This window comes from Tetrao urogallus (assembly GCF_951394365.1).
Source record: "Tetrao urogallus genome assembly, chromosome: 1".
Taxonomy (NCBI): domain Eukaryota; kingdom Metazoa; phylum Chordata; class Aves; order Galliformes; family Phasianidae; genus Tetrao; species Tetrao urogallus.
The window spans coordinates 134,998,053-135,023,250 of NC_136813.1; the positions used below are offsets into that span (position 1 = coordinate 134,998,053).

The 25,198-nt window shown below is 41.5% G+C and overlaps 1 protein-coding gene across 4 annotated transcripts in view; it reads right to left on the reverse strand.

Annotated features, from left to right (window-relative positions):
* Window positions 1–25,198, reverse strand: part of DENND5B (DENN domain containing 5B) — a gene marked incomplete at both ends in the record, with an annotated part of 105,966 nt that overhangs the window by 40,454 nt on the left and 40,314 nt on the right. For 3 of the 4 annotated variants that reach the window (XM_079549716.1, XM_079549715.1, XM_079549714.1), the window contains 3 exons: window positions 10,961–11,627; window positions 16,630–16,739; window positions 22,461–22,526. In XM_079549716.1, coding sequence (XP_079405842.1) covers window positions 10,961–11,627; window positions 16,630–16,739; window positions 22,461–22,526 — 843 coding nt within the window. The remainder of the gene's footprint in view (window positions 1–10,960; window positions 11,628–16,629; window positions 16,740–22,460; window positions 22,527–25,198) is intronic. The other variant, XM_079549717.1, reaches the window with a different exon arrangement.

Here is a 25,198-nt window from a genome sequence, read left to right on the forward strand (position 1 = left end):
CCATTTTCATACATACAAGTCAGTCTCAAGGTTACACCTCAAAACCACCCCCAGCTGCAGAATGGCAATTTAGGAATCTCTCCCTTTGAAATGGTATGTAATTATATACGTCTATTGGCGGTCTTGTTGTGGAGCATTTGTACTAAATTAACTTACAACACCTGCTGATGTCTCAGGAATGATGATATTTTGTATACATTCCATAACTGAAAGTTGTTAAAGTTAAAACAAAATTAATACAGAAAATAACATGCCTTAATAGGCACAAGATGATTTTAAGGTCTGCTCAGACCTACGTGGTCAGAAAGGACAGACTTCACAGCAGGGTTGCAAGCATTTTTTTGAATAAGGGCATTCAGCTCTGGAAATTCGTGATTTTTTTATTTTTATTTTTTGATGGTACTAACAATATTTATTAAGTTTAGAAGCACGAGTTTTTTTTTTTTTTTTTTTTAAACAGTTTGCTATGAGGAATGTGGGTGATGACCAAATTATTAAGCTAATTGTTACCATGTAGCAGAACTTGTCAATTAAAAGCAATTAGGTATCCAGCAATTTCTACTGTAGAGAAGGAAGTTCAAGTCAGAAAACATTAGACACACTTAAGATTTCCTGCCTCTTTGACTGAGATTCTTGTACCTACAGGCATTTGAGGAAAGCTTGTGTAGGTACTGAAGGCAACCTGGAAACAGAGGGATTAACCCACTTTCCCAAACCAAAGACAGAAAAAGGGTAGCAGAAAAAAGGAAGGAGGGGAAGAATGAAAGTGGGGAAAAAAATCAGATGGTGTGCGTTTGTGTCAAGGTGGGAGGGTCTCCTGATCCTACGCCACCGCCAGTATCAGATGCCGATAGCAATCTCCAATGCAAGCCAGGCTTTGCCTTCTGATGGATGCATGACAGACTGGGTAGGAAAATGGTTCTCTGATCCTAACCCAGTCTTGAGCCAGAACAGGAGGTTAGATAGTACTCAGCAGCACAGGAAGTGGGTTTGGAGAAAGGACTGCTTGTTGAGCAGAGCACACAAAACGGCCCTGTTTCCCATCCACCCATCTGACATCAGGAAACATCTGGAAAAGGTATGAAAAGGAGAAAAACTGTCTGGGTGGTATCAACAAGAGGTCACAAACTCGGTGAGGCAGGGCCAAATCAAGGCAATTTCCTCAGGTGTGTAAAATCAATTCCTTCTCTTCCTTCCATGGCTTTTTTTCTCTCTCCCTTCGCCGATTATACCTGCTTCCCTCACCCTGCCCTCCTGGGACACTTTATTCAACACATGCAACACCGGCAAGTGCAGTGCTTACGAGTTCTTCACGTTCAGAGCTAAATCTCTCATTTATACAAGAGGATATCTTCCAAGAGAAACTGCTCAAGGAGGATAATCCCAGAGCAAGTGGCCCCTGTGGGTTCTATTGCAACCACTGCCTCTCAGCAGCCGCTTAGCAGGATTTGGCACAGGTCTGTCTCTCACACTTAACCTTCCTCCTGTGTGAAGAAGAGGGCAGCGGAGCTGAGTTCAAAGAGCCGGATCCAATGCCTTCTTCTGGCAGCATCTAGTGGGGGCTCTCGGCCAACTCTGCATCTCACTTCCCTGTGAAGGGAAAAAACTGCAGTGCAGACACACTCCAGCACGGCTCAGCAGATCTGCTGCGTGTGTGCCACATTTCAGCGTTGTAAAGTTGTGAAAATACTCATGGGGATCACAAGTCACAGTGTAGTGCTTAAGCTTCAAGCCCAGAAAGATTCCTAGGTAATTATGGGTCACTGTTTTGTTTGGAAATGATTTCAGAATTTGAACAAAAACTCACTATAATGTTTGTTTCTGATAGAGGGTTAGGGTTAGGCAAGTACTTGGACTTGCTGATTCTTCATAATAATAAGGGCCAACATCCAAGCAGAATGATATTACAACAGACACTGTGCGTGCAGAAATATCTGTCCCAAAGAACTTACAGTTCACATACAGGCAGTGGTTGAAAAAACAAACCAGAAGAGATTCCACTCCTTTCATTTTACAGATTGGGGAAACTCTGCAATGCTCAGCAATTCAAAAGATCAACATAAAAATTGCTTCTCCTGCTGCATAAGAAAGTCTGAAATCTAAAAATCCTTCCCATGCTGCAGCAAAGCAAAACAAATATCCTTTGAGAAGGGAAAGAGACATCAGCGTTACCCTGCTCAAAACAGCTGAGTCTTCCCTTGTTCAGGTGATTCCTTCGAAACTAGTTAAAATCTTAAGTTATAATCAAACAGAAGAGAATTCCACTGGGGACTTTCTCAACTAACACTTGACCATAGAATTTTTGATACTAAAACACATGCAAGAGCATATGCACACATCCATTCAAATCAGAAACTGCATTCTTGCTGTCATCAGTACAATGGTATTTTAGCTCTGTTACATCTGTCTTCCTGACAAAACAACAACACAGCCGTCCTCCAACTATGTTACAGCAACCTGCCAGAAACAGCACAAAGCCTACAGCAGAGCTGAAGTCTCAGCCTGGATCTTCTAAATCCACTACAGTGCTTGAAAAATAGGCCATGCCTCCTCTTTTTTTCTCCTTTCACCATTCTGTTTTATATCCAATTTGCAAGTACTTGGAAGTATTTGAAAAGCTGGGCTAGCTGGATGCCACTTCCCTTGCTCTACAGCTTTTTGAACACACAAGTATAACTGCACTTTGCAAACCCCTGTGTTTGTGTGTATCCTGGAAGACGATTAAACACATGCCCAAAGAGTGCCTTATGGAAAGGAACAAATCACAATGAAGCAACTGTTAAAAACTAAGTTTTAAAAAATAACAGTAAATAAGAGCAGAAGAGGAAAAATAATAGAATCATAGAATGGTTTGGGTTGGAAGGGACCTTGAAGATCATCCAGTTCCAACCCCCCTGCTATAGGCAGGGACACCTCCCTCTAGACCAGGCTGCTCAAAGCTCCATCCAGTCTGGCCTTGAATGCTTCTGGTGGAGGGCATCCACAACCTCTCTGGGCAACCTGTGCCAGTGTCTCACCACCCTCACTGTAAAGAATTTCTTCCTAATATCTAGTCTAAAGCTACCCTCTTCCACTTTAAATCTAACTCCCCTTGTCCTGTTGCTACCTGCTCTTATAAGAAGTCCCTCCCCAGGTTTCCCATACGCCCCTTCAGGTACTGGAAGACCACTATAAGGTCTCCCTGGAGCCTTCTCTTCTCCAGGCTGAAGAGCCCAGCTCTCTCAGCCTGTCCTCGTAGGGGAGGTGTTTCAGTCCTCTGATAATTTTCATGACCCTCCTCTGGACACAATCCAAGAACGTGATGTCCTTCTTGTGTTGGGGGTCCCAGAATTGGGTGTGGTATTCTAGATGGGGTCTCATGAGACCACAGGAGAGGGACAGAATCACCTCCCTCAACTCACTGGCCACAGTTCTCTTGCTACAACCCGGGATACAATTGGCCTTCTGAGCTGCAAATGTGCACTGTGGGCTCATTTTGAATTTGTCATCAACCTACACTCCCAAATCCTTTTCTTAAGGACTGCTCTCACGTCATTTTCTACCCAGCCTGTATCTGTGCTTGGGATTGCCCTGACCCAGATGCAGGAGACCTTGCACTTGGTCTTGTTGAACTTCATGAATTTGGCATGGGCACACCTCAGGTCCCTCTTGTTAGCATCCCTTCCCTCTAGCATGTCAACTGCACTACTCAGCTTGGTGTTATCTGCAAACTTGCTGAGGGTGCACTCGATCCCACTGTCCATGTTGCCTAGAAAGATGCTAAAAAAACACCAGACATAGCACTGATCCCTGAGGAACGCCTCTCATCACTGATCTCCACTTGGACACCTAGCCATTGACTGTAACTCCCTCTCTGAGTGTGACCACCCAGCCAGTTCCTTATCCAGTGAGTGGTACATCCATCAAATCTATTTTTCTCCGATTTGGAAACCACAATGTCATGCAGAACAATGTCAAATCAATGAATCTTACTGAATAAGAGCTAATTCTTCAATGGGAAATGCCTGATCCAGCTTTAAAACACCGTTGTGACTAATAGCTTTTTCACATGCTACCTTTTCAGTCAAAGTATTACAAGCAATTGCTGCTCAACATCTACTTTCGTAATGAAGTATGGATTAGCTGAGTCAGGTATATTGAAGAAACTGGAAAATAAAGGTTACAGTTTTGCTTTGAGCTCTGTGTGTGAGTCACCAACAACCATGAGACCTGTCTGGTGACTTGCTCCCCTCAGATCTGTGCTGTTTTATATAAAGCACTCTGCAGATGAAAAAGGAAATCTGGAATTCACATCTGAGAGAAAAATTGTTTATAAAAGCAAAGGTTTTCAAATGAGAGCTGAAAAGATTCTTGGAAGCAATGCATACAACTCTCTCAGATCTCAAAGTGCCCTGAAAGCTTCCATATCATAAATCACAGAATCACAGAATCATAGATTCATAGAATGGCTTAGGATGGAAGGGCCCTTAAAGCCCACCCAGCCACAACCCCCTGGACAGGGCTGCCATCCAGCAGCTCAGGCTGCCCAGAGCCCATCCAATGAACACTCCAGGGATGGAGCACCACAGCTTCTCTGGGCAGCCTGTACCAGGGCCTCACCACATTCTGAGAGAAAAATGTCCTTCTAATATCTGATCTAAATCTCTCCTTTTAGTTTAAAACTGTTCCCCCCTATCCTATCACTCATTCTCCCTTGTCCCTGCCCATGTAGAAAAGTCAGTCTTACTCCCACTCATAAGCTCTTGTGTCTGACTTGTACGCTGAAGCAGTGATTGCCGACAAGTAATGTCAGGTGACTTTCAGGAGATGTTCATATGAAATGTATGTTCACTTCAGGTAACATTTATTTGCCATAGGAATTGCTGTACTGCCTTCAGGGCACACGAGCAGCTTGGAGACACAAGCATGTAGCCTGCAGAGTTGCAGGGCATCACTGTCTTCCATCTCAGGCAGGGAGGGGTGGCACAGCATACAAGTTATGTGATCAAAGAAGAGCAGCAATTTATGCAGATCTGAAAGTACATGTTTTCTTAAACAGGATGATTGAGTCAAGTCTGCAATCTAATTGCATAAAATAAGAATTAGCTCCTCAGACTGTGGGTCAGCTCTGCCTAAGGGAAAACAACCTGAGCTCAGTATTCACTGAATTTCTCCAATTTTTCCCTCACTAGCAAGAGCTTAATGGAAAAAATCACTTCCACTTCAATACATTTCCATTTATACCATTTATCTGTGTCACAGACAGCAGGTCAGCATAAATTAGTTTATGATTAAGAGGCACCTTAAGAATTAATTCAAAGGAAAACTTGAATCAGCTCTGCTACTAGCACAGTTAAGCCTCCAAAAGTGTGGCACAAGCCTGTGCCAAGGTGAGAATACAGCAGCACGATGTGTGATGACGTACCCAGCGACATGGGGAGCCCCTGGCATGGCCCAGCTGGCAGTGGCCCCAGCTGGTGATGTACTGTGTGTGTGCAGCAATAGGGACAGTGCCAATCTTCCCCTACACTTCATTACTAACAAAAGTGAGGCTGTAGAACAGGCCTGTACTAGCAGTTCACCTTGTTTGCAGATGTTTAAAAATTGTTTGACTTTTCAGGCTGAATGATTTCTCTAGCAAAATCGAGTAACTTGAAGTTGAAAAATAGTTTTGATTTTTCTCTGAAGGTGAAAGTCAAGAGGATAATTGATTCTTTGGGTCCCATTACTCATCTCTTTTCCTGGGGAATAAGCACTGGGGTCTCCCTTGACCATAGTGCTGCTGAAGCCCCACATGTGGATCTCAATCACAGCGTAGGCATGTTTTGTTCCCACGTGAATTGTTTAGTACTAGCTCTGCAATTGTTTCCTATACATTTTGATGAATACTAGCGTGGAGTGTGACAACTTAAATGAGGAATAGTGGAGAACAAAGATTTTCTGCATAAGTATTTGGTGTTAAAATGCTCTAACAGGCAAACACATCATTCATGTATTTGGCTCAAACAATCTCACGTCTTCATATGAAAGATCTTCCAGACATCCTTTTTCTAGGACACACCTATACATAAGCACAGCCTTTTCAACTATAAGTCCTATGGTTTTAAAAAAATAATGCAAAGAATGCTTCAGTCTTTGAGGAGCAATTACTCAAGCCCTTTGAAAAACAACTTGGGAAATGCTTAAAATTATAATGAATAGAAATAGCCAAAGCTATAAGAAGTTTATCTTTGTCTCTTCCACATTCCCTCTCAAGTTTAAATCCCTAGAAAGGCAGGCATACAGACGGATTGCTGAGGTTTCTGCAGAGCCTGGGATTTAATTCATCTCTCTCCAACAGACATCTCATGCCAGTAGCATTCTGTTACTGATCCTTGGGAAATTGTGGCAGCTATCGCAGAGTGTTATTAACTTGGACACTGCTGGAAGCCTGGACACTCACAATACCATTACATTGCCAGAGTCACATGGGAAAGCTGTGCTCTGAATGAAATAAAGGGCACTTGCAAGAGTATTAATTTTTAAGATTGAATAAACTACAATAAAACTACGTACAACAGCAAATCTGTTTCTTAAAGGAAAGTCTGTAAGCCCCAAGCTTATACAACATTAGCTGTATGCTACACCACGTGCCTTACTTAGTAATAAGCATGACTATTTGTATCAGCTTTTTTGAATTCATTTGGAGTCTTGAGGTCTCTTGAAAGTCATAGGAATACATCATAATCCAAGCTATAATTTTTAGAGGATGAAGTTTAAAAGGCTGCAACACTGAAATTTCACCCTGTAGACTTGCAGAGAAAAAATATCTAAACCTTCCCTTTGGTTTTAAAATGTCCAGTGTTAAAATCTGGCACTATTTAAAATATTCTCCATGTCCAGAATGCTGTAGCCTGAGGCCACACGAGTTCTGCTTCCAGAGCCTCCAGGTACAGCTTCCAACTTTGCAAGCCAAATCCGGCACTTCCAGCAGTCTGTTGCATCTACCTACTGAAAACAACTAGAGTAAGCCCATGGAACTCTGTGTTTTCTCCAATAGAGTTAAGAACTTGTCTTTTTTGTCCTGCCACTGAGAGCGCAAGCACAGGTCCCTGCTAGCTCTTACCTGTCCTATGTTTGTTCAGGTTTTGCCCTAACACCACCACAGCACAGTCGGATCAGATGCTTTGTGTTTTCAGATTGAAATATTTTGGTCACAGTGGCTTTTGCTCTGAAAGTACACAATCCTCCACACCAGTTCCCAAGTTGTGGTTCATAAAGCCACAGTGACAGTTCTGCAGCACTAGACTGCTTTAAAGCTTAAACTACAAGTCAGTGACAAATTGAAGATTAAGATAGTTGCCTGCAACCCAAAAAGTTTGGGAACCAAGGAGCTTAAAAGAATGAGCTTATCATTTTCCTACAGCAGTCTCCCTACCCCGTAGTTCAATTGCCATTGATGCGAAATGAAGTTACAGCCTACTGCAGTCCCTTCTTTTGAACAACAGATGCGATAAATAAAATCCATAAAACATTGCAGAGTAGCTAGATACCAAGTTGACTGCAGCAGCCACAGCACAAACACCTACCAATTGGCCCTTACAGTCTTGTATCATGCTGGGAACACTTTCAGAGCAAGCTGGACAACGTCATCCAACACCCTCACCTCCTCTCTCTTGCATGCCTTTGTTTAGGAAACACTGTTCTAGAAATAAACTGTTTCATCCTTAACTTCTTATTCACTAGGGAGAAGAACACTTCAGAAAAGCTAGTACCATCTTTGTGTAACTCTCCTGCCCGTCCTTTGCTGCTTAATACCCAACTCAGTCAGTGAATAGAGTGCCCCTTCACCTGAACACCGTCCTTTGCCCTAGCAGCCCACTACCCGAGGTTGCTTATAAAGCTAAGGTTTGAAGCCAGTAGAGCCTGGAGCTCTGGCCAGTTGTTTCCAGTATTTGAGGTATTCAAAGCTCTCTCTTTCCTCAAAATGTAATCTCCCTTTAGAAGGCAGATGTTTTGTGAGAAGTTTCAGGTTCCCAGCAGACAGCCAGCAGACTTATTCCATGGTCAGGGTTGTACAACAATTTATGTTTTTACTCAACTGTCAAAAAATAGTCCTTATTCTTTAAAGAATGAACACACTTCTTGGCAAGCCTTAATGAAAAGTTTCCTTCCAACATGGCCAGGGGAAACATTAAAAAGTCAGCTTACTTTTTCCACATGTGTTGTTAGCAGCTCACTCACTGAAACAGCTTGGTGAGCTGAAGCAGGTTTTGGCTCAGGGCTCTGATGTCTGGTGTGCTGCACGGCAGCATTACAGTGATCTCTGACTTTGGGTTAATAATGCTTTATTGCTTGAAATCACACCCTGTGGACAAAAGACCATCTCCTCCTAATCTTCTGTTGAATTTGGGAAGGCTTCAGTAAGGCCCAGACCACTGGAAATAGTCCAGAGAATCCACTGTCTTTAAAGCAGAAAGGGAAGGAAGGGTAAATCTGCAATTTTGTTTCAAACATTACTTCCTTTCATCTTCTGCCTTTGAAAGAACCTGGGGCTAAGAAAGTGTTTCTCCCTGATGGATCTCAAAGCTTAGAGAAGCGATTTCAGTAATACCTAGGCCAGTTATATCTCAAAAAGAGGAATGCTGCTTTGTTTTCTCTTTCCAGAATGGTAAGAATGACATTTAGAAACAGTTGCAGCACAGGAGCCAAGCGCTCAGCTATCAGGCTGTGCCAAAACCACGGCTCTGCACTTCACTCCGCATTTCTCACCTTTGGGAACCAGCATTACGATGCCATTTACATAATCCTACAGCTTTCCTAACCCAACTACCCAAGGGCTTTTCTCTATGCCCCATTAGGATGTGTCCATATTGAATAAGAAGATAAAGGTCATCTCGAAGATATCTCCAGATTTGCTAGTAGAGGGAAAGGAAAAAGATCTGAATTTTGGAGGATGATTAATTCTCACTATCTTCCCCTTAAAACAAACAATCAAACAAACAAAAAAACCCAGACCAAAGAACAACCCACGGTGAAAACAGAAACAAGCAAACTCTTGCATTATGGCCAATAATTGGAAGACAACAACACTTATTACTGAATTTCTGAATTTCTGATGGAAGCACTTTGAAAGTTGAGTCAAAAATATTTAATGGATATTTTGCATCCATCTCAAGGACTTTCACAAAAGTAATGAACACCCAGGTGCTGTATATCTGCACAGAACACTACTAAAATGCTGTCTGACAAGCAGGGCTTTTTCTTTGGTGGGGTTGGTTTTTATTTGGTAATGCTACTAGCTTACACTAAAAACTTCCAGCTTTTCTGTGAGTTCACAAGCAAGGACCAAGGTGAGAATGATGAGCAGGGATGGGGAGGCATTTCAGAAGTGTTAGCTGCTTAGTACTGAACTCCATTGTCAGGTGGCACAGGCTGCACAAATCAAACAGAGGAAGAAAGAGGTAAGCATCCACACATGGAAGCAGAAGGGAGGAGAGAAGCAGCCTAATCAAAACTAACAGCAGGATTTCTGTTCACACTTCAAACTGAGAGCAGCTAAAGCCCTTCATTTCTGGTTCTTGAAAGCAAACCCCTGGAGTTTGTGTGGAGAAGTGCTACACAAAGAACAGACAACCCTTTGAATTCAGTCATTTTCAGAACTATCCTCCTTCCACTTCCCCCAGCATTTTTCCATTCGGAGTCCTTTATTCATTAGTATTACTTTTACATGCTTCCTGACCTTTTCTTTTATATGATAAAACCAAGTATTCACTTTTGGAGCCTGAAGTTCATTATCTCAAACCACCCATCATACACTGTTTTCAATTTCAAGCTCTCCGGTTTTTGAGATGTTGCTTGAACCACACCTCCTGAGAAGACTAGGTGTGAATATCTTTGCTCATTTTTGTTAGAATTTACTCGCACCTTTAAGCTTCATGTTGTTCATCGTAGTCTGACCGAAGTTCTTCCCCCTAACTTCTTCTCCAAAGCACATTTGAATAGTTCAGGATTACAGAAACAGCTTGGGAACCAAAATAATTTGGTCAGGCATCCAGTGAAACTTCATGGAACCTCTTGGACATCCCCTTGAAAGCCATCAGGAAGCTAGAAGTTGATTTGTTTCTTTGTTGCCACGCATGCTGGCTCAGCAGTCACACACACAGTTTTTAGCTCTAATGTCAGGCTCAACCACCAACACACAGAAAAGAGCAATGGAGACTGAAACCTCAGAGCTTGCCTAGAACTAACTAAAGGTTCCCAAAACTTACAGAAGAGCATTACAGAAAGAAAACCAGAAGAGAAAAGGTAGGAGCCAGATTTTCAAAAACTTGCTGGCACACTGTAGTGTGTACAGGCTCTGTGCAAACAACCGCAGCCAGCACAGCTAGCCTTTGCCAACTGCAGTCATAAATGCCTCAAAAATAAGCACCAGCAATCTTGTCATAAAATATTTCAATCAGGACTGTGAGGGGACACCTCTGTCTCTGCTCAAACCCAATGCTGCATTAAACCTTCAGCCTCTGAGTGCTAAAAACTATCCAGCTTTAACTAGAACGTATCCCATCATACAGGACAAAAGAAGTCTCACTGAATTTCAATATGCTGCTGAAAGTTCAAAATGAAAGCAGCAGAAGTGTTTTCTGCAAGATATATTTCTTGTATTTCTGGTATTTCTGCAGAAGATAGGATTAGTTTCATGCTGTCTTGCAGCACGATCAAGGGCAGTGTAAGGATGATAATTAGGTGAATTCTATTGCTAGCTGTCACAAGTGATAAATACAATGCATAATTAAACAAGCGGCACCTAGACTGCCTGGAGGAAACAATTATTTAGTGCTTTCATTAGGACAGCCTCATTTCTCTCGCATTTTTTCATTATGTACTTGTGTTTAACAAATCTGCTGAAAACCAGCGGCTTATTATCAGCTCCCACAACTGCAGCTGCCCAGGAACTGCCTAGTGGGAGCAGACCCACGTGTGTCACTGGAGGAGTTCTCACCTTGCGAGTACAGGAGGATCTGCATTTCCAGCAGAACGCAGGTGAAAACCTGGACCAGGTTCTCCAGCCCCAGCAGCTCGAAGACTTCCCGCAGCGGGTAGTCAGAGAGTGGCAGCTCATTGGGTCCCGGTCGCTGGCAGATGATGGGCTCATAAACCCCATAAAACTTCAGCGACCGGCCCGGGGGCGGCAAGGGCACCTCATAGAGTATGTTGTGGATGTAGCTCTCCAGGGGCAGCGGTGGCGGCTGCTGGGAGGTAACCGCCTTGTAGAGCTGGACCAGGAACTTCTTGCAGGCTTGCATGAAGGGCAGAGGGGTGATGAGACATATGCACTTGGAGACGTACAGCGTGTCCCTGCTGATGTCGTAGGAGTTGTACCGCTGGAGCTTGGCGAGGGAGGTGGCATCGCCCTCATCGATGCTGCTGGCCAGGGAGTCCATGCTGCACGAGGACGAGGCGCAGACGCTGCTGTACTGCTCAGCATTGTGCATCTGGTACAGAGTCTGCATGGCCGTGCAGATCTGCTTGCTCGTGACCTCCTCATAGAAGGTGAGCACAAACCCGTAGGTACGAGAGCCATCTTCTCTGGTGATTATGAATGAGTGCAGCTGTGGATCTCTGTTGTCAGCCTGCGTCCTGAAAGACAGCCCTTTGGGCATACATAGCTGAGGAAGAGAGAAAAGAAACAGTGATTTAAGTTACAATTTTATTTTGTTACCTTCGCCTTATGGGCACTTTTCTTTCTTCCACTGCATCATAACAAACTGTTTGTTGTTAAACATAGTCCTTCTGAAAGGTAGCCTGAAAACAAACAGCCTAAAACAGGTGCTACTTAAAAGAAGAGAGAGTCATGACTGATGAAAGCCTCAAAATTACTCATCTATTAAGTCATTATGACCTATCTTCATTACTACTGTGTAGCATTTGTCTCTTTTGTTTAAGCAGCATATGAAGACATTCAGATTTGTTCTCACTTGCATACATTGTGCTCACAGTACTTTAAAATCGAGTTATGCAGAATTCTTGTAATTCATTGATCTTCCCTAATTTTTTTAAAGAAAACAAAGCAGCTGATGGACAGCTAACACATTTACTTTTCTCTGTAAGTACTACAGAACAGCTTAGATTGGCAGAAGGAAGAAGTGGGAAAAAAGTAATCTATGAAAACCTCAGTTTTGATTAAGCATACAGCAAAATATATCGCAGTGATTACACTGTGCTGAGCGTTTCTTTGAGACACAGCCCTGATGATAACTTGAGGCATTTTTCCAGGCATTCCTCAGCAATTCTATCAGCTATCTAATACACAATAACAAGTATCCAGCAAAACATGTTGGAATGTGCATCAACACAAAACTTATGTTCTGAACAAATCAGTGTGCTTATAAACAAAGCTTCCTTCATGTCTTCTATCTGAAGAAAAGGAGAGATGAGAGGGAGACCCTTCAAAGCACTCCCACTGTTCCAAAAGGTAACACTAGAAGACAGCTGTCAAAAATGCTGTGAGCCTCCATTCAGCTGAGCACTTCCCCTAACATCTCATCCTGACCAGTCCAACAGTAGCTATAGCCTTATCAAATCTGACCAGTCTGAAATCATAGGTTATAATCCCTGCACTATCAATCACAGATCATATTTTCTTTGCTTTACAAAAAAAAAACCACCACCAAAAAACAAACAACAAAAACAAACATGAATATGCAAATAATAATATATACTGGTGCAAACAAGAAAGGATAAACACCAGGGAAGTTCAGATGACCTGAAACAGTTGCTAAATTTATTTCCTACAAGTCTTAAATGTTATTCTCTCCTTTCTGATATACTCATTGCGCACATACAAAGGAACTCTCACCCATTAAGTTTCTGCCATACCTCAGCACGTGCAGAATATCAATATTTTAAGTCTCTAGCTGCAAACCCAGACAAGGAGACTGCTGGGTTTGACCTCAAACAAGGCATGGGAAAAGCAAGAGAATACAGGAGAGCACTGAGGCAAGGGAATGACCAAGAGCCACTTAAGCTACTGAGATCAAAAGGAATGACTAGCACTCATTTCCAAGCAATGCAGAGAGCTTCACATTTGCAGCTAAAGCATGAAAACTTTCATCTTAGTGCCTTGGACATCAATCACTCCATCATAGCTGTGTTTTTATTTATGCCAGAGAAAAGAGTTGGCAAAAAGCATTTTGGATGTTTTCTGTGTACAACACAGAATGGCAAAAAGCATTTTGGATATGTTTTCTGTGTACAACACAGAAAACTACACAAGATTGCTGATCCAAGGATTGGATTTTCATTTCCAGAGTATTTCACTATTTACGAGAATATTTAAACATATTTATCAGAGGGAAAATAGGGAATTACATCACGCTTGCATGAGGCTCATAATCAGCGCTGCCTGAAAAAGCAAAAGGAAGCTGTAGCAAAACAGGACAAAAAAAATAATCAATTAATCAATACCTCCTCTCTAGAATCAATGAGCAGGAGATGCTTTTTTTTCCCTTAAACACTGAAGCACGCAGGCAGGACGCGTAGGCTGTAATCTCTGCCCTCTGCCAGCAATCACCTCTTTTAGATGTTTCTAAACCAAAGGCTCCCCCTGGACCACTGCCCATCAGCATGATTCACCTCTTCTCCATTAGTTCCTCGGTTTCACTTCTTAAGCACCTGTATATTTTTCATGCTCCCAACGTGCTGCACACATCCAGCCTGAGCTGTGGGTGAGGGAGCCGAAGGAGGGAGGAAAGGAGAGAGGGAGGGAGGGAGGGACGGAAGCTTTTCATTGAATTAAGGCTCGTTCTTTCAAAGTAACCTGTAATTATTTTATTTCAGTAGATGAAATTTTAAGCAGACAACGCTTTCTTGGACTCCAGGAATATATGTGGTTATTTACATACCTAAAAGGACTGAAGTAGGAGTATTAGTTCCTAACAATTTCACAGTTGCTCTGTACCGAGACCTTCAGTTTGGTTTGAGAGATAACTCACGGAATGGTCACAGAAGATAGCATGTGACAGTAGGCAGGGATAATCACTGAAAGCAGTGTGGGGGGAAAGAAATATTTCCCTATTAAATAGAACTCTGAATACTTTAAAAGAGAGAAAAAAATGACTCGCAGGCAGAGTGATTTCTCAGGACTTCAGGGGGTTATTTTTAAAGTGACAGGATGGTTTCAAAAGGCAATTGAAATTCCCAAGGCATCCAGCAGCGCTGAGTTCTCTCAAGTTAACCTTCAAGGATTTATGCATTTTCTTCTCTGAGGAAAATTGCTTCTGGAAACTCACACAAAGCAAACACACAGGCAGAACTAATACAGCAAGGCAAGATCAGAAAGGCCAATAATTGCCTCAAAGGGTTCTGTGGAGGTGGATATTACTTTAAATGATGTTTCAGATCAAAACAATAAAGAAGTTTTCCAAAAGATGATTTAAAAGACCATTAAATATTGCTGCTGTTAGTAAACGCTTTTTTCTTTCCCTCCGAAGACACTGTACATGAAGGCTGTGTTCTTCAGCTATTTGATTTCAGATGAATGCAGCTTGTTCAATTATTTTATTTTAATAGTTCTCTCCCTGCTTTTAGTATTCCATTTTTGTCTGACAATGTCATCATACTTTACGAATACAAGACATTTTCAATGCGAGAGACAAATAATGCAGCCATTCCAGCTATCGCCTCTTGCTGTCATATTCCTGCTGCCCAACCCCATCACTCCTCCTCTGATCATCCCTAATTCAGAGGCAGAACTAAAAGGCAGAAATAGCCTCAGCAGTTATTATCATCCTAACTGCCTATCGAACATCATTCTGATTGCTCTGTGCCTTCTGTGTATGCAAAGTAGTACAGAGACCAACCCAAACATCACACCATCTCCATCAGAGCACATTTGGAAGCAGAGGACAGAAATTCCCAGCTGTCAGTGGGCACAGTGATTGATACTGGCCTCAGGCTCTTCTCTGCCTTTCTACACGTGACTGCAGTGCCACTGTGCCTGCTTTCCGTGTCATTGCTACCTATTGCTCTCGTGTTTTCATGTGAAATACTTGACACAATTTAAAACAAAATCAATTCCATGCGAAGTAAAATGATCTTTGGAGACTTCCAGACCTTCATTATTGCAGAGAAGATTCAAAATGTGAACTAAATGCCATTCAGACTGCATTTCCAAAATCCATTTGCTTTTTGTGTGTTCACCAGGTCTCTGTTAGCCCAGGAGATGCTCCTGATCTCATCTCTGCACAAGAAGCTGAAGTTGATTCTAATTTGAAGTAGCCAATATGTAGACCTACCATCCCCAAGTCTGAAGCACATTTGAACTTGACTGGGGTGGGAAGGGGCTCCCAATTTCCCTATTTTAGTTACGCCAAACAAAAAGTTCTTAAAACAAATGGACTTGGATGGACTTGGCTTTAATGATACTATTACAACTGTTCACTTTTAAGTTATAAAACAAGTTATTCTCTGTCCTGGGAAGCTTCACTTACTAAAGGAAGGGAGATTTAGATTAAATGTCAGGGGGAAGTTTTTTTACTGAGACAGTGGTGAGGTGCTGGAAAAGGCTGCCCAGAGAGGCTGTGGATGCCTCATCCTGGAGATGTTCAAGGCCAGGTTGTATGGGCCCCTGGGCAATCTGATCTAGTGCTTGATCTAGCAGTTGGCAACCCTGTCTCTGGTAGGGGAGTTGGAACAAGATGATCCCGGAGATCTCTTTCAACTCCAGACATTTTATGATTCTGTGAAACAACAATAATGTGTTGCCTTTGTCAGGAGACAGTCTTAAAATGTGCTTTGATGATTTTGGAAACATCCTTTGAATATAAACTCTCTCAGAAAATTTCCAGTGGTCTTTTAATTCTCACTGCCCCTGTACAAAACTTCAGAAATTGTTTCCTCTTCTGTCACTAAGTCTCTTCTTGAGACTTAGCCAGACTGACAAACTCACAAATTCTATGTGGAAAGATGTAGAAAGGATGCACTAGTGCAGAGATACCATAAAAAGTTATCACCCAACAAAAGATTCCTCTCTTCCTTGTTATACAGAGCAACAAGATTTTTTTGAACTGAAAAATTTCACATGAACATTAGTATCTTAAGAACTCCTTGGTTTATCTCCTCCCCATCTGATGTTGGGCATTAGGATACTCCTAAAATTTTTCTCAGAAAGAGTAGTCAGGCACTGGCACAGGCTGCCCAGGGAGGTGGTGGACTCACTGTCCCCAGAGGTGTTCAAGAAACATGCAGATGTGCTACTTAGGGACGTGGCTTAGTGAGCAATATTGGTAATAGGTTGACAGTCAGACTGGATGATTTTGGAGGTCTTTTCCAATCTTAATGATTCTTTGATTTGATGTGTGCCATGGATGACTACACTTTTCTCAGTCAGTTACTGAGATGGAGGTTAGATCTGTTTCATCACACTGTAGATTTACTTAGAACTCAAGAGAGAAATACAAAATTTCCTTTCATTTTGCTTGAAAGCACTGTGTATTTTCACAATATCTCTCCCTCTAAAGCAATTAAAGCAGAATGCCCAATGGGTGCACTTAGTCCCAGCAGAAGATCCCTGCTGGCCACAATACGAACGTTCTGTTGTAAACAACGCAGGAACCATTTTAGAGTTGAAGCCGTCAGGAAACAACTTGAGAAGAGAATTTCTTTACCTACCATGTTGACAGCATCCTGGTCAAAGGGGTTCCACTCAATGTTCTGAGGATAATGTGCCAAAACCTTGGACTTGAAGGTTCTTCTTAAAGGACTCTGATCGAAATTCTCTCCTACAAAAAATGAAGAAATAATGACTTGAAACAACAGTGAGGCTTCAGAGAGAGCTGGCCCAGGTAGCTTTCATTCACTTCGGTTTTTTTTGGTGAACGTGCATTTTCCCAACAGATGTGCAATTCTGAAGGAGAAACAAAGATTCACATTCAGTGTAACCTCACCCTCCTTTCCCACAAAATCTTAGTATAGTTTCAACACAGCTTCCAGTTCAGTATTTACTGCATAACAGTGTATTGCTAGGAGAAAAATCATTGCTGGAGTTTTATGGAAAAAGACCCTGCTATTGACCAAATCTCCATCTTTCTCTGTGGATTTAGTAGCAAGAGATAGCTTTACTTAGATGCTGAAAGAGTATTTTCTCTCTAGTGTGTAAGAAACCGCCTTAGAATCAATGAAATGCATGAGCACCTTTCATCTATTACAAATTATTTAAGGCTTCAATATGGATTATTATTTAGAACACAAGTCCTGCACGAAGATTAAACATTTATTTTTTCTATGTCGAGTTGCAAGGACAGACCTTTTCCACAGATGGACTCCAGAAAGTGCAAAGAGGAAGACTGAAATTAAACTTCAAGCAGATACACATCCAGTTGTCAGCATACTGGGTTTATGTCAAGGTGATACTGCCAGTGGAGTTTCCACTACTAGAAAGTCTACACTATGCTACACAGTAGTTAAAATAAGAAATAATCTGTGAATTCTACTACCACGTATGGTACTTTTTTAGATACCAGGTTACTAATTTAGGGCTTCTTGCTTTAAAGACTACAGGTAGGTCTTCCCTCTTTGGTTCCTTTCTCACCTGAGAGAGGAGAATGAGCTGAAAACCTTAAGTTCAAAATGTTAAATGTTTTCCCAAAGCTGACTTCACACTCAGAGGTCCCTTTGGAGACTTCTCAGTGTTACCTAGATACTTTTCAAAATATAATCTGTTAGTGAAATAGAATTTATTTTCCCTAAAAATAGAAATATTTTATTTTCTCCTTCTACTTAAAAAACAGACTTTTTGCTTGCTTGTTTTGCTTTTAATTAGAGGTTATTTGGGATGAAAAAAATATTCAATTACTTGGCAGGTTCTAAAAGCAACTCCTTATTTACTGCAGAAACGAGTCACTAACTCTTCCCTAAAGGCAAAGTGGACTGTGGGAGTATAATTTTTGCCTGTTTCGCTCCATTTGACAATCCAGCATTTCCACAGCTAACAATTTCTAAGTCATGTTGCACAATTCATAGTTCTGCAGTTAGTCTAAAGTTACTGAGGCCTCAACCTCAGCCATTTGGCACATGCCTTGCAAGGCACAGGCTACACAACCATTTGGCTCTCAATGGACCACTTTATATAATAATTATGTATTATCATTATAATGTAAGAAAGCTATGAATCAGTATTCATTCAAACAGATACTTGCAAGAACAGCTTCTCAGTCTTTCTTTTGCAGAGCTTAGGATCTGCTCATAATTGAGGGACACACAATGGAGAAATGCATCACTGTAATTCACAAGACACCAATTATCCTGGCAAAGTTGCAAAGTTTTAGGAGTGTTGTAAACCATTTGTCATATAAAATAGAGCTTTTAAAGTCCTCACAACATGGATTTATTTTTTTCTCCAGATTGGGGTGGGAAATAGAAACAGTTGATGAGATTAATGAATGCACAGAAACCCTGAACACACCATGCATGCAGAGGGCAGAGCCCAAATCCAGTGGTGTTCACTGCTCCTCTCATGGTACCCAAACTGCAGCATCTTTACCTGCACACTGACAGGCAGAGAAAAAGGAGGCAAAGGTCAGGCATTTCTCACACCAATTTTGGGCAGGCTGAAATTCATAGAATCATAGAATCTTTTTAGAAGGAAGAGACCCTCAAAGGCCATCAGGTCCATGCCCTGAAGTGAACAGGAACATACACAGGTAGATCAGGTTGCTCAGAGTCCCGTCCAGCCTGACCTTGGGTGTCTGCAGGAAGGAGGCATCCACCACCTCTCTGGCCAGATTCCTGGAGACACAAGACCCAGCTGTGCCCCACTAAAAGCTGCCATGCCAGGCAAGCTCCAGAGGCAGCCAGCTCTTCCCACTGCTCTGTTCCAATGCATTCAAGGAATGAGTTTAAAAACTTTTCCTCTCAAAGATGTTTGTGTGATCTTAAGGATATGGGTATCTCCATCCAGTGCTCATTTTTAATACAACTGAGGCAAGTTTCTGAATTATTTTTTTTCTAGCAGTGCAAGTTTCTCTTTATTTTTGTGGATAAACATAGGGGGAAAAATAAGCTTCTAACAACAATATTTTGTGCCTGAGAGGAGAAATGCTCCAAGATGAGTCAGTGCTGCATGTATCCTGGGAAGGGAATAGCTGCGAATGGTAAGTGAGGAGCAATGGCATGGGAATCCGGTCTGCTTCTCGAATTGCTGAAGGTAATACTTAAATCCACTAAAAATTTATGCATCATAGAAGCGAAGAAAACCAGAGGTATCAGCTAACCTCTATCAAATTAAAAACACGACAGCATTTAGCTGATTAGCTCACCACATTTTTCAAGCTGGACAAACTTCTGTAGCAGCCTGAAGCATAAAACTTGCAAAGCTGTTCTGCGTGCTGTTACAACACTGTGACTGAAGTAGGCAAAACCAGAGACTACCACTCTATTAGGCAACATGTCAGTAGAACAACCTCTCACTTTGATCCAGAAGATCTTTGCTGAAGCACTGGAGTAAAAGGCACAGTATTACCTGCTGATTCCTGAAGTTTCACAGATAAAAATCCCAGTAAAAATTCTTCGTCCAGTTTTATGCACTTAAAAATACTTACATTTTTTGTTCTTAGTAAAAAACATAATAAATGTGCATGCTAAATAAATACACATTATTTTCTAATTAGGCCCTCAATCTTCCTCATGTGCTTGACATTGTTTACTTTACAGCTGTGAATGGGCAGAAAGGCAGATATCTTATGCTAAATGTGCTTGCTTGCTTCTGCTGAAATTTTGAAGAGCATCTGGATGACTTCATTAAATTTTCTGCTGCTGGTGGAGATCGCTGGAGGCCGCATTTCTTTAAAGGTTCCCTTTTTCATGACTACAACAAATATTAGTGAAGTAATCTGTCCAGTGCTAATTGGACACTGGTTGAAGAACAACAGGTCGCTCAAAAAGCTTTGGGAAGCAATCCTGAAGGCTCCTGCAGAGAAAAAATGCCCTCTTCTCCTGTTTTGGTGGCTCAAGTACTAACCACATCAGATAAAGCTGTACCTATTTCCAAATTAGACCAAATTTCCCCACAAACCTCTCTGCCTATGTGAAACATCTGGACAGGAGCAAGGCATACTTGCCAGTAGGCCACAGTAATTGAGAAAAACCTGAGGTTTTTAACCAGCTTTTGGAGATGACCAACAATTTGTGTGCTGCTGCAAACACTTGCATTGTTCTTTAGATGTCAGAAGGGTCTAAAACATTCTGTTTGGGAAGTACAAGCATTACTTTCTGGAATCCAGTTTTCCAAAAACTCCAGTGACAATCTTCTAGTAGGCTGACAACATGGATTTGTTTTATCCAGGAAATTAAAAGACACAAATAACTTACCTTTGTAGGGTCTCTGCAGGGTTTGCATTTTACTACTACAGACAGATCTATACATATTTAAATTAAACTAATGATTAAACACACACAAATCACAATTTTCTCTATCAGTGATCAGTACAAGAGAAGAGCCACGAAGCCACACCAGAGGGAATCAATTGGTCCTTAGAGGAGACACAGCACTGCAACCCTCCAAACAAAGCTGCCCGTGGAAAGCCAGGCAGGATAAACTTTCACAGAAGAAAAATAATTTAGGACAGAAACAGCACATGGGTGTGACATAAAGCAGCCCACACATCAAGGTGAAGTGTTTTCATTTGGCCAAGCCACTCTCATTGACACAAGGTAAGAGGCACAGACACACCAAGAAGGAGCTAGGGGAGAGCCACAGAGAGCAAAACCTTCTTGGCAAACACGAGAAGGAGCCTGGACTGAAGGGTATGTTATGTGATGCATTTTCATCTCCCTCAGGCTTGAGCCGAGGAGTCACGTGGCAAGAAAAATTCCTTCAGCTCTGAGAAGCCGAAGGATAACAGTGAATTGTCATTAAATCTACCATGTTTTTTTTAAGTGCTTGCTTGCTAGCTCCCAAAAGAGGATTTAGCAGGGCACATTAAGAATGAAGCAAGTATCAAATGCGAATTGAATCCATATTCTAAAATATTAATGGCCAGATAACGGTACTGCGAATACAGACAGTAATGCTGTTTGAATGTGTGCTACCCATTCATGCAAGCAGCACAACCTGGTAGGGTAAGCTGCCTTCCAGAGGCAAGTTAAGAAGCCAGTTTTGAATAGAATCCTTTCACCTTCAGGACGCTTTCAAAAATCAGTTAAAGTATTTCTCAAAATCCTGTGAAACGCGTCAGATTCACACATTTCAGTTCAGTTTCAATTGGATACTGTGTGTTATGTAATGTGGTTCCTTCCCTTGAAGGCAATCATTTTTAAAGGGCATTTAATTTCAAATTAAAAGCAAATACTGAAATGATGGATGCTAGATCAAGAAAAAAACATGCTAGTTTCCTTTCAAAGTGAGATAAATTCTCAAAAGTAGAGAACTAAACATCTCTGTGTTCTGGATGAACAGTAAAATTACTAGGAAAACTAAGCTACAGTTGTGAGGTTGTCAGTCATGATGGCTTTCACATGAGTGATCGTATTTAAAAATTCAGTGATGTTTTAAATCCACTACAGAGGCATACAAAAATGCATACTACAAATGCAAAGGCATCCTCCAACCACACCCTCTGGTCCAGGGAATGTGTACTATCTGCTGGTCCTTATAGGCTCTGGAACGTGGACAGGAATGCTTATGACCACTGAAATAAAAATATCTTTTATTCCTTTAGAGGAATGTACTGGGAACACAAATGTGCACAGTTCTGTACCACATGGCGACAACCTCTTTGATAGCTATTTCTAATTAATCCAGCTATGTTTTCCCTGCAGGCTGAACTTATTGGATAACCGTGTGATCCTGCATGAGAAGCAAGCAATATACAGCGTGCAGGTGGGGACAACGTGAGGACAGGAATAACAGTGCTAATTGTCAGGTTCAGGAATCAGTTATTTCAAGCTCTGCTGCTCTTCTTTTGTGCTTCCCCCATTACACCGGGGCAGCAGTGGTTAGCTACTCAGTACTCAAGGACATGAAATCAAAGGCACTGTCTCCCACCACTCCTACCATGTATTCTCTTAATCTTGTGGTGGAGGAGGGAGATGATATGAACAGGATTGGGACAAGGCAATCTAAACAGTTTTTGTTTCAAAGTTTTTGAATCTGAGTTTATTCAGAGCACGAGCAGGGTCTACCCTACCTAGTAAAACTCCTGATGGATTTTTCAATATTTCAATGATGGGTCATATTTAAGCTGGAAGACATAGCGGGTTGTGTATCGTGTGTGTTCCTGACACCACTAGTGGCATTTCTTGGGAGAGGAGAAGCACATCTGCCAAGAGAGCTTCAAGGAAAAGAATAAAATTTACCAGATGTTGATTTAAGTTAGGTAAAAGGATGAAAAAGGCCAGCATTTTTGTTTTTAAGCTCTGATCCTTAGTTTGATTCAAAGGTGGAGGACGGAAAGTAAAGAAACACGGAGGGCCTGTCGATCGCTTTGTCCTTAACCCCTGTTTACCTGAGGCTTTGTTTGCAGTATCTGAGCTCTTGCCATGGAGATCTGCTTCTAGCCATTTGTACAAGACTACACAACACAACAAAGAGAGATAAAAAAGCAAGTATGAGCAACATGAAAGACATACAAGTGTACTGGAGGAAAAAATGAACACAAATAGGTAAAACAGGCAAACTGTCCCCTTCACAACCTCTCTTCCCCCCACTAGCGACAAAGGGTAAATACATGTGACAAACAAAACTCAGTGATTGTTTCACCACAAGGCTATTGAACGCATTGAAAGTAATTGTAGAAATGTCTGTCAAAATGAGTAACAAGATTAAATTCTAAGCACTTCAAACAGCATGCTGTCATATAGTTTCCCTATTATGAAAGGCTGCTTTGCTCCTACATAAAGATATTCCAGAACCTGGGGAGAAAAAAAAAGTTACTTTAACTGGTGTTGAACTGAGGCCAAGAGGTTTTTTTCAGTATAATACTGTTAACTGTGTAGTTACATCATCAATACAGTACTGGATGACATCTTCCGGACTTTTAGAAGTTATCAACTGCACAATGGAAATTTTGAATAGAATTATTAGGGTGCTTTTAGATGAAGTTTTGAACACATGAGCTCTATATAACTTGGATGAGCAGTTTTAATCTTTCGGTTACATTTACCCCACCAGGCACTTGTAATGATAAACAAAAAGGGTGTTCTAGCACATCTAACCGAGGTTTTTCCCAACTGTCTCGCTCCTCTCCTGCAGCAAATCAAGAATGCTTTCACAGCCACCGTGGCGCTCTTTCATCAAGCAAAGTCTCATTCTTAAACTGCTCAAAGGCAATTTGTAATCCCCCTCAATTTTAATATATGCTTTAATATATAAAAATAAATTTGAGCTGAAACGCCATTGATCTCTCTGTTCGTTCCATTTCTAGGTGTAAATTCAGAATGATTTCCACTGTTGCCCTTCCGCTTGAGCTATTAATCCAAGCACCAGTTCAAAGGACTCACATCATTCTGTCATGTCTTAATTTTCTGGAAAGCAGCCTCTATAGAGGGCACAAAAATAATTCCAATAAATAGATGAGGATTTGTGTTTTAGGAATTTTCGTTTTTTTTTTTTTTCCTTCAGGAAATACATAAAGATAACCCATATTCGTATCTGCAGGATGATTTCTTCCATCCAGGTGCCTTAAACTTTTCTGTTCTATTTTTTAACTCTCTGAACTGGAATAGTTGCACAGATATTTAAATTAAAGGAAAAAAAACAAGAAATTGCCTTCTGCTTTTTTGGAAAAACAGAGTCAGATCATGTATTTAGGATCTTGGTACAGAATAGCACAAAAAACACAGCAGATTTTTGACACAGGGATGCATTAATGGTTTCTGCCATGACCAAGAGTCCAAACTCTCCTGGTCAACAGCTACAAGGCAAAGCTGGCAGCTTCCTTTTCTGTCTGCCCCATACCTACAATGTTTCTACAGCCATTCTGACATGCTGCCTTCACAGCTCTCCCTAAAAGCCTTTTCCAAAACTGTCATTCACCAATTTGGCCTGAGATTCCATAGACTTGACCACCACCTTTGCAATTGGAAGAGCGAAAAGGAAAAATGTAACTCATAAAGAGGTGCACAGCCCGATGTGCAGGGCAGGTTCTGCTCTTTCTGCCCTTGTTGACCATTCCTTCCAGCCATACAAGAAACCCATCATAACAGGTATGCCAGCTCCTGCACAAGAACTGCAGAAGAAAGTTGACAACAGTGATGCAAGCACTCAGCCACAAACACAACAGTGCAAATTCTTTATACAAACACAAGGCAAATGGAATGTGGCTACTGCCATAAAATAATTACACCTTGAATAGGCTCAGTTTGTCAATGATCCTTTAAAAATGGAGATTTGTTCATATAAAGCTATTGTGCAAGTCAAATTAATGAGATAAAGGCTTAAATCTAGCAGTTTAGTTTGCCGCCACCCCTTCTCTTCTGGCCTTGATTAAGATACTTAACTATCTGCCTACAGAGCAACATTATACAGCACCAGCACTGCCAACTTCTTAATATAGCAACAGTCCCAGCTGCCAGCAGGCCAGACACATCCCACTACACCAGAAAACTAGTATGTTACACATTTTGCTTGAATTATGGTTTGCATAAAATTGCATCATAATCCATCCAATTCAAAGAATCATGGCTTAGATTATGCCATCTGGGGGGAACTTTTTGCAGTGTGTTGAGGGGAATTCAATAAATGCATATGGAGGCACAGTGTGACTACACAACTGGCATCTGCTCCCAATGGCTGGAGCCGATTAACAGGAAACAGTGGATGGGGTGTAAAATTGGACCTACACTTCTAAATATAGGGGGTTAGTTACCTTTCAGGCCTTGCATTTTTATACACTCATATCTCCCGTTCATTTTGTTTACTTGATGTGGAGTGAGTGAGCATCTGTATTAATGGAGAAAACAACCTCAGCAAAAATTCTGCTGGAATTTTGGTTAGTTTCAGAGCATCACATATCAGTATTAGCCTCCCTTTATCCTTCAGGTTGGCAAATTTCAGGTGCTTCCTTATCTGAAGTCAGAAGCAATTTCACAAAGCTGCACCTACCCAGCACCAGAGTGTGAATAATTTCATAATAACACCTTCTGTCAGAGTAATTAAGCTCAGCTTGCAAATCAGTACAAAAAAAGAAAGAAGCTTAATTTGTCCTGCACCATTCTCAGCACTAATCAACACTGTCAGAAACAG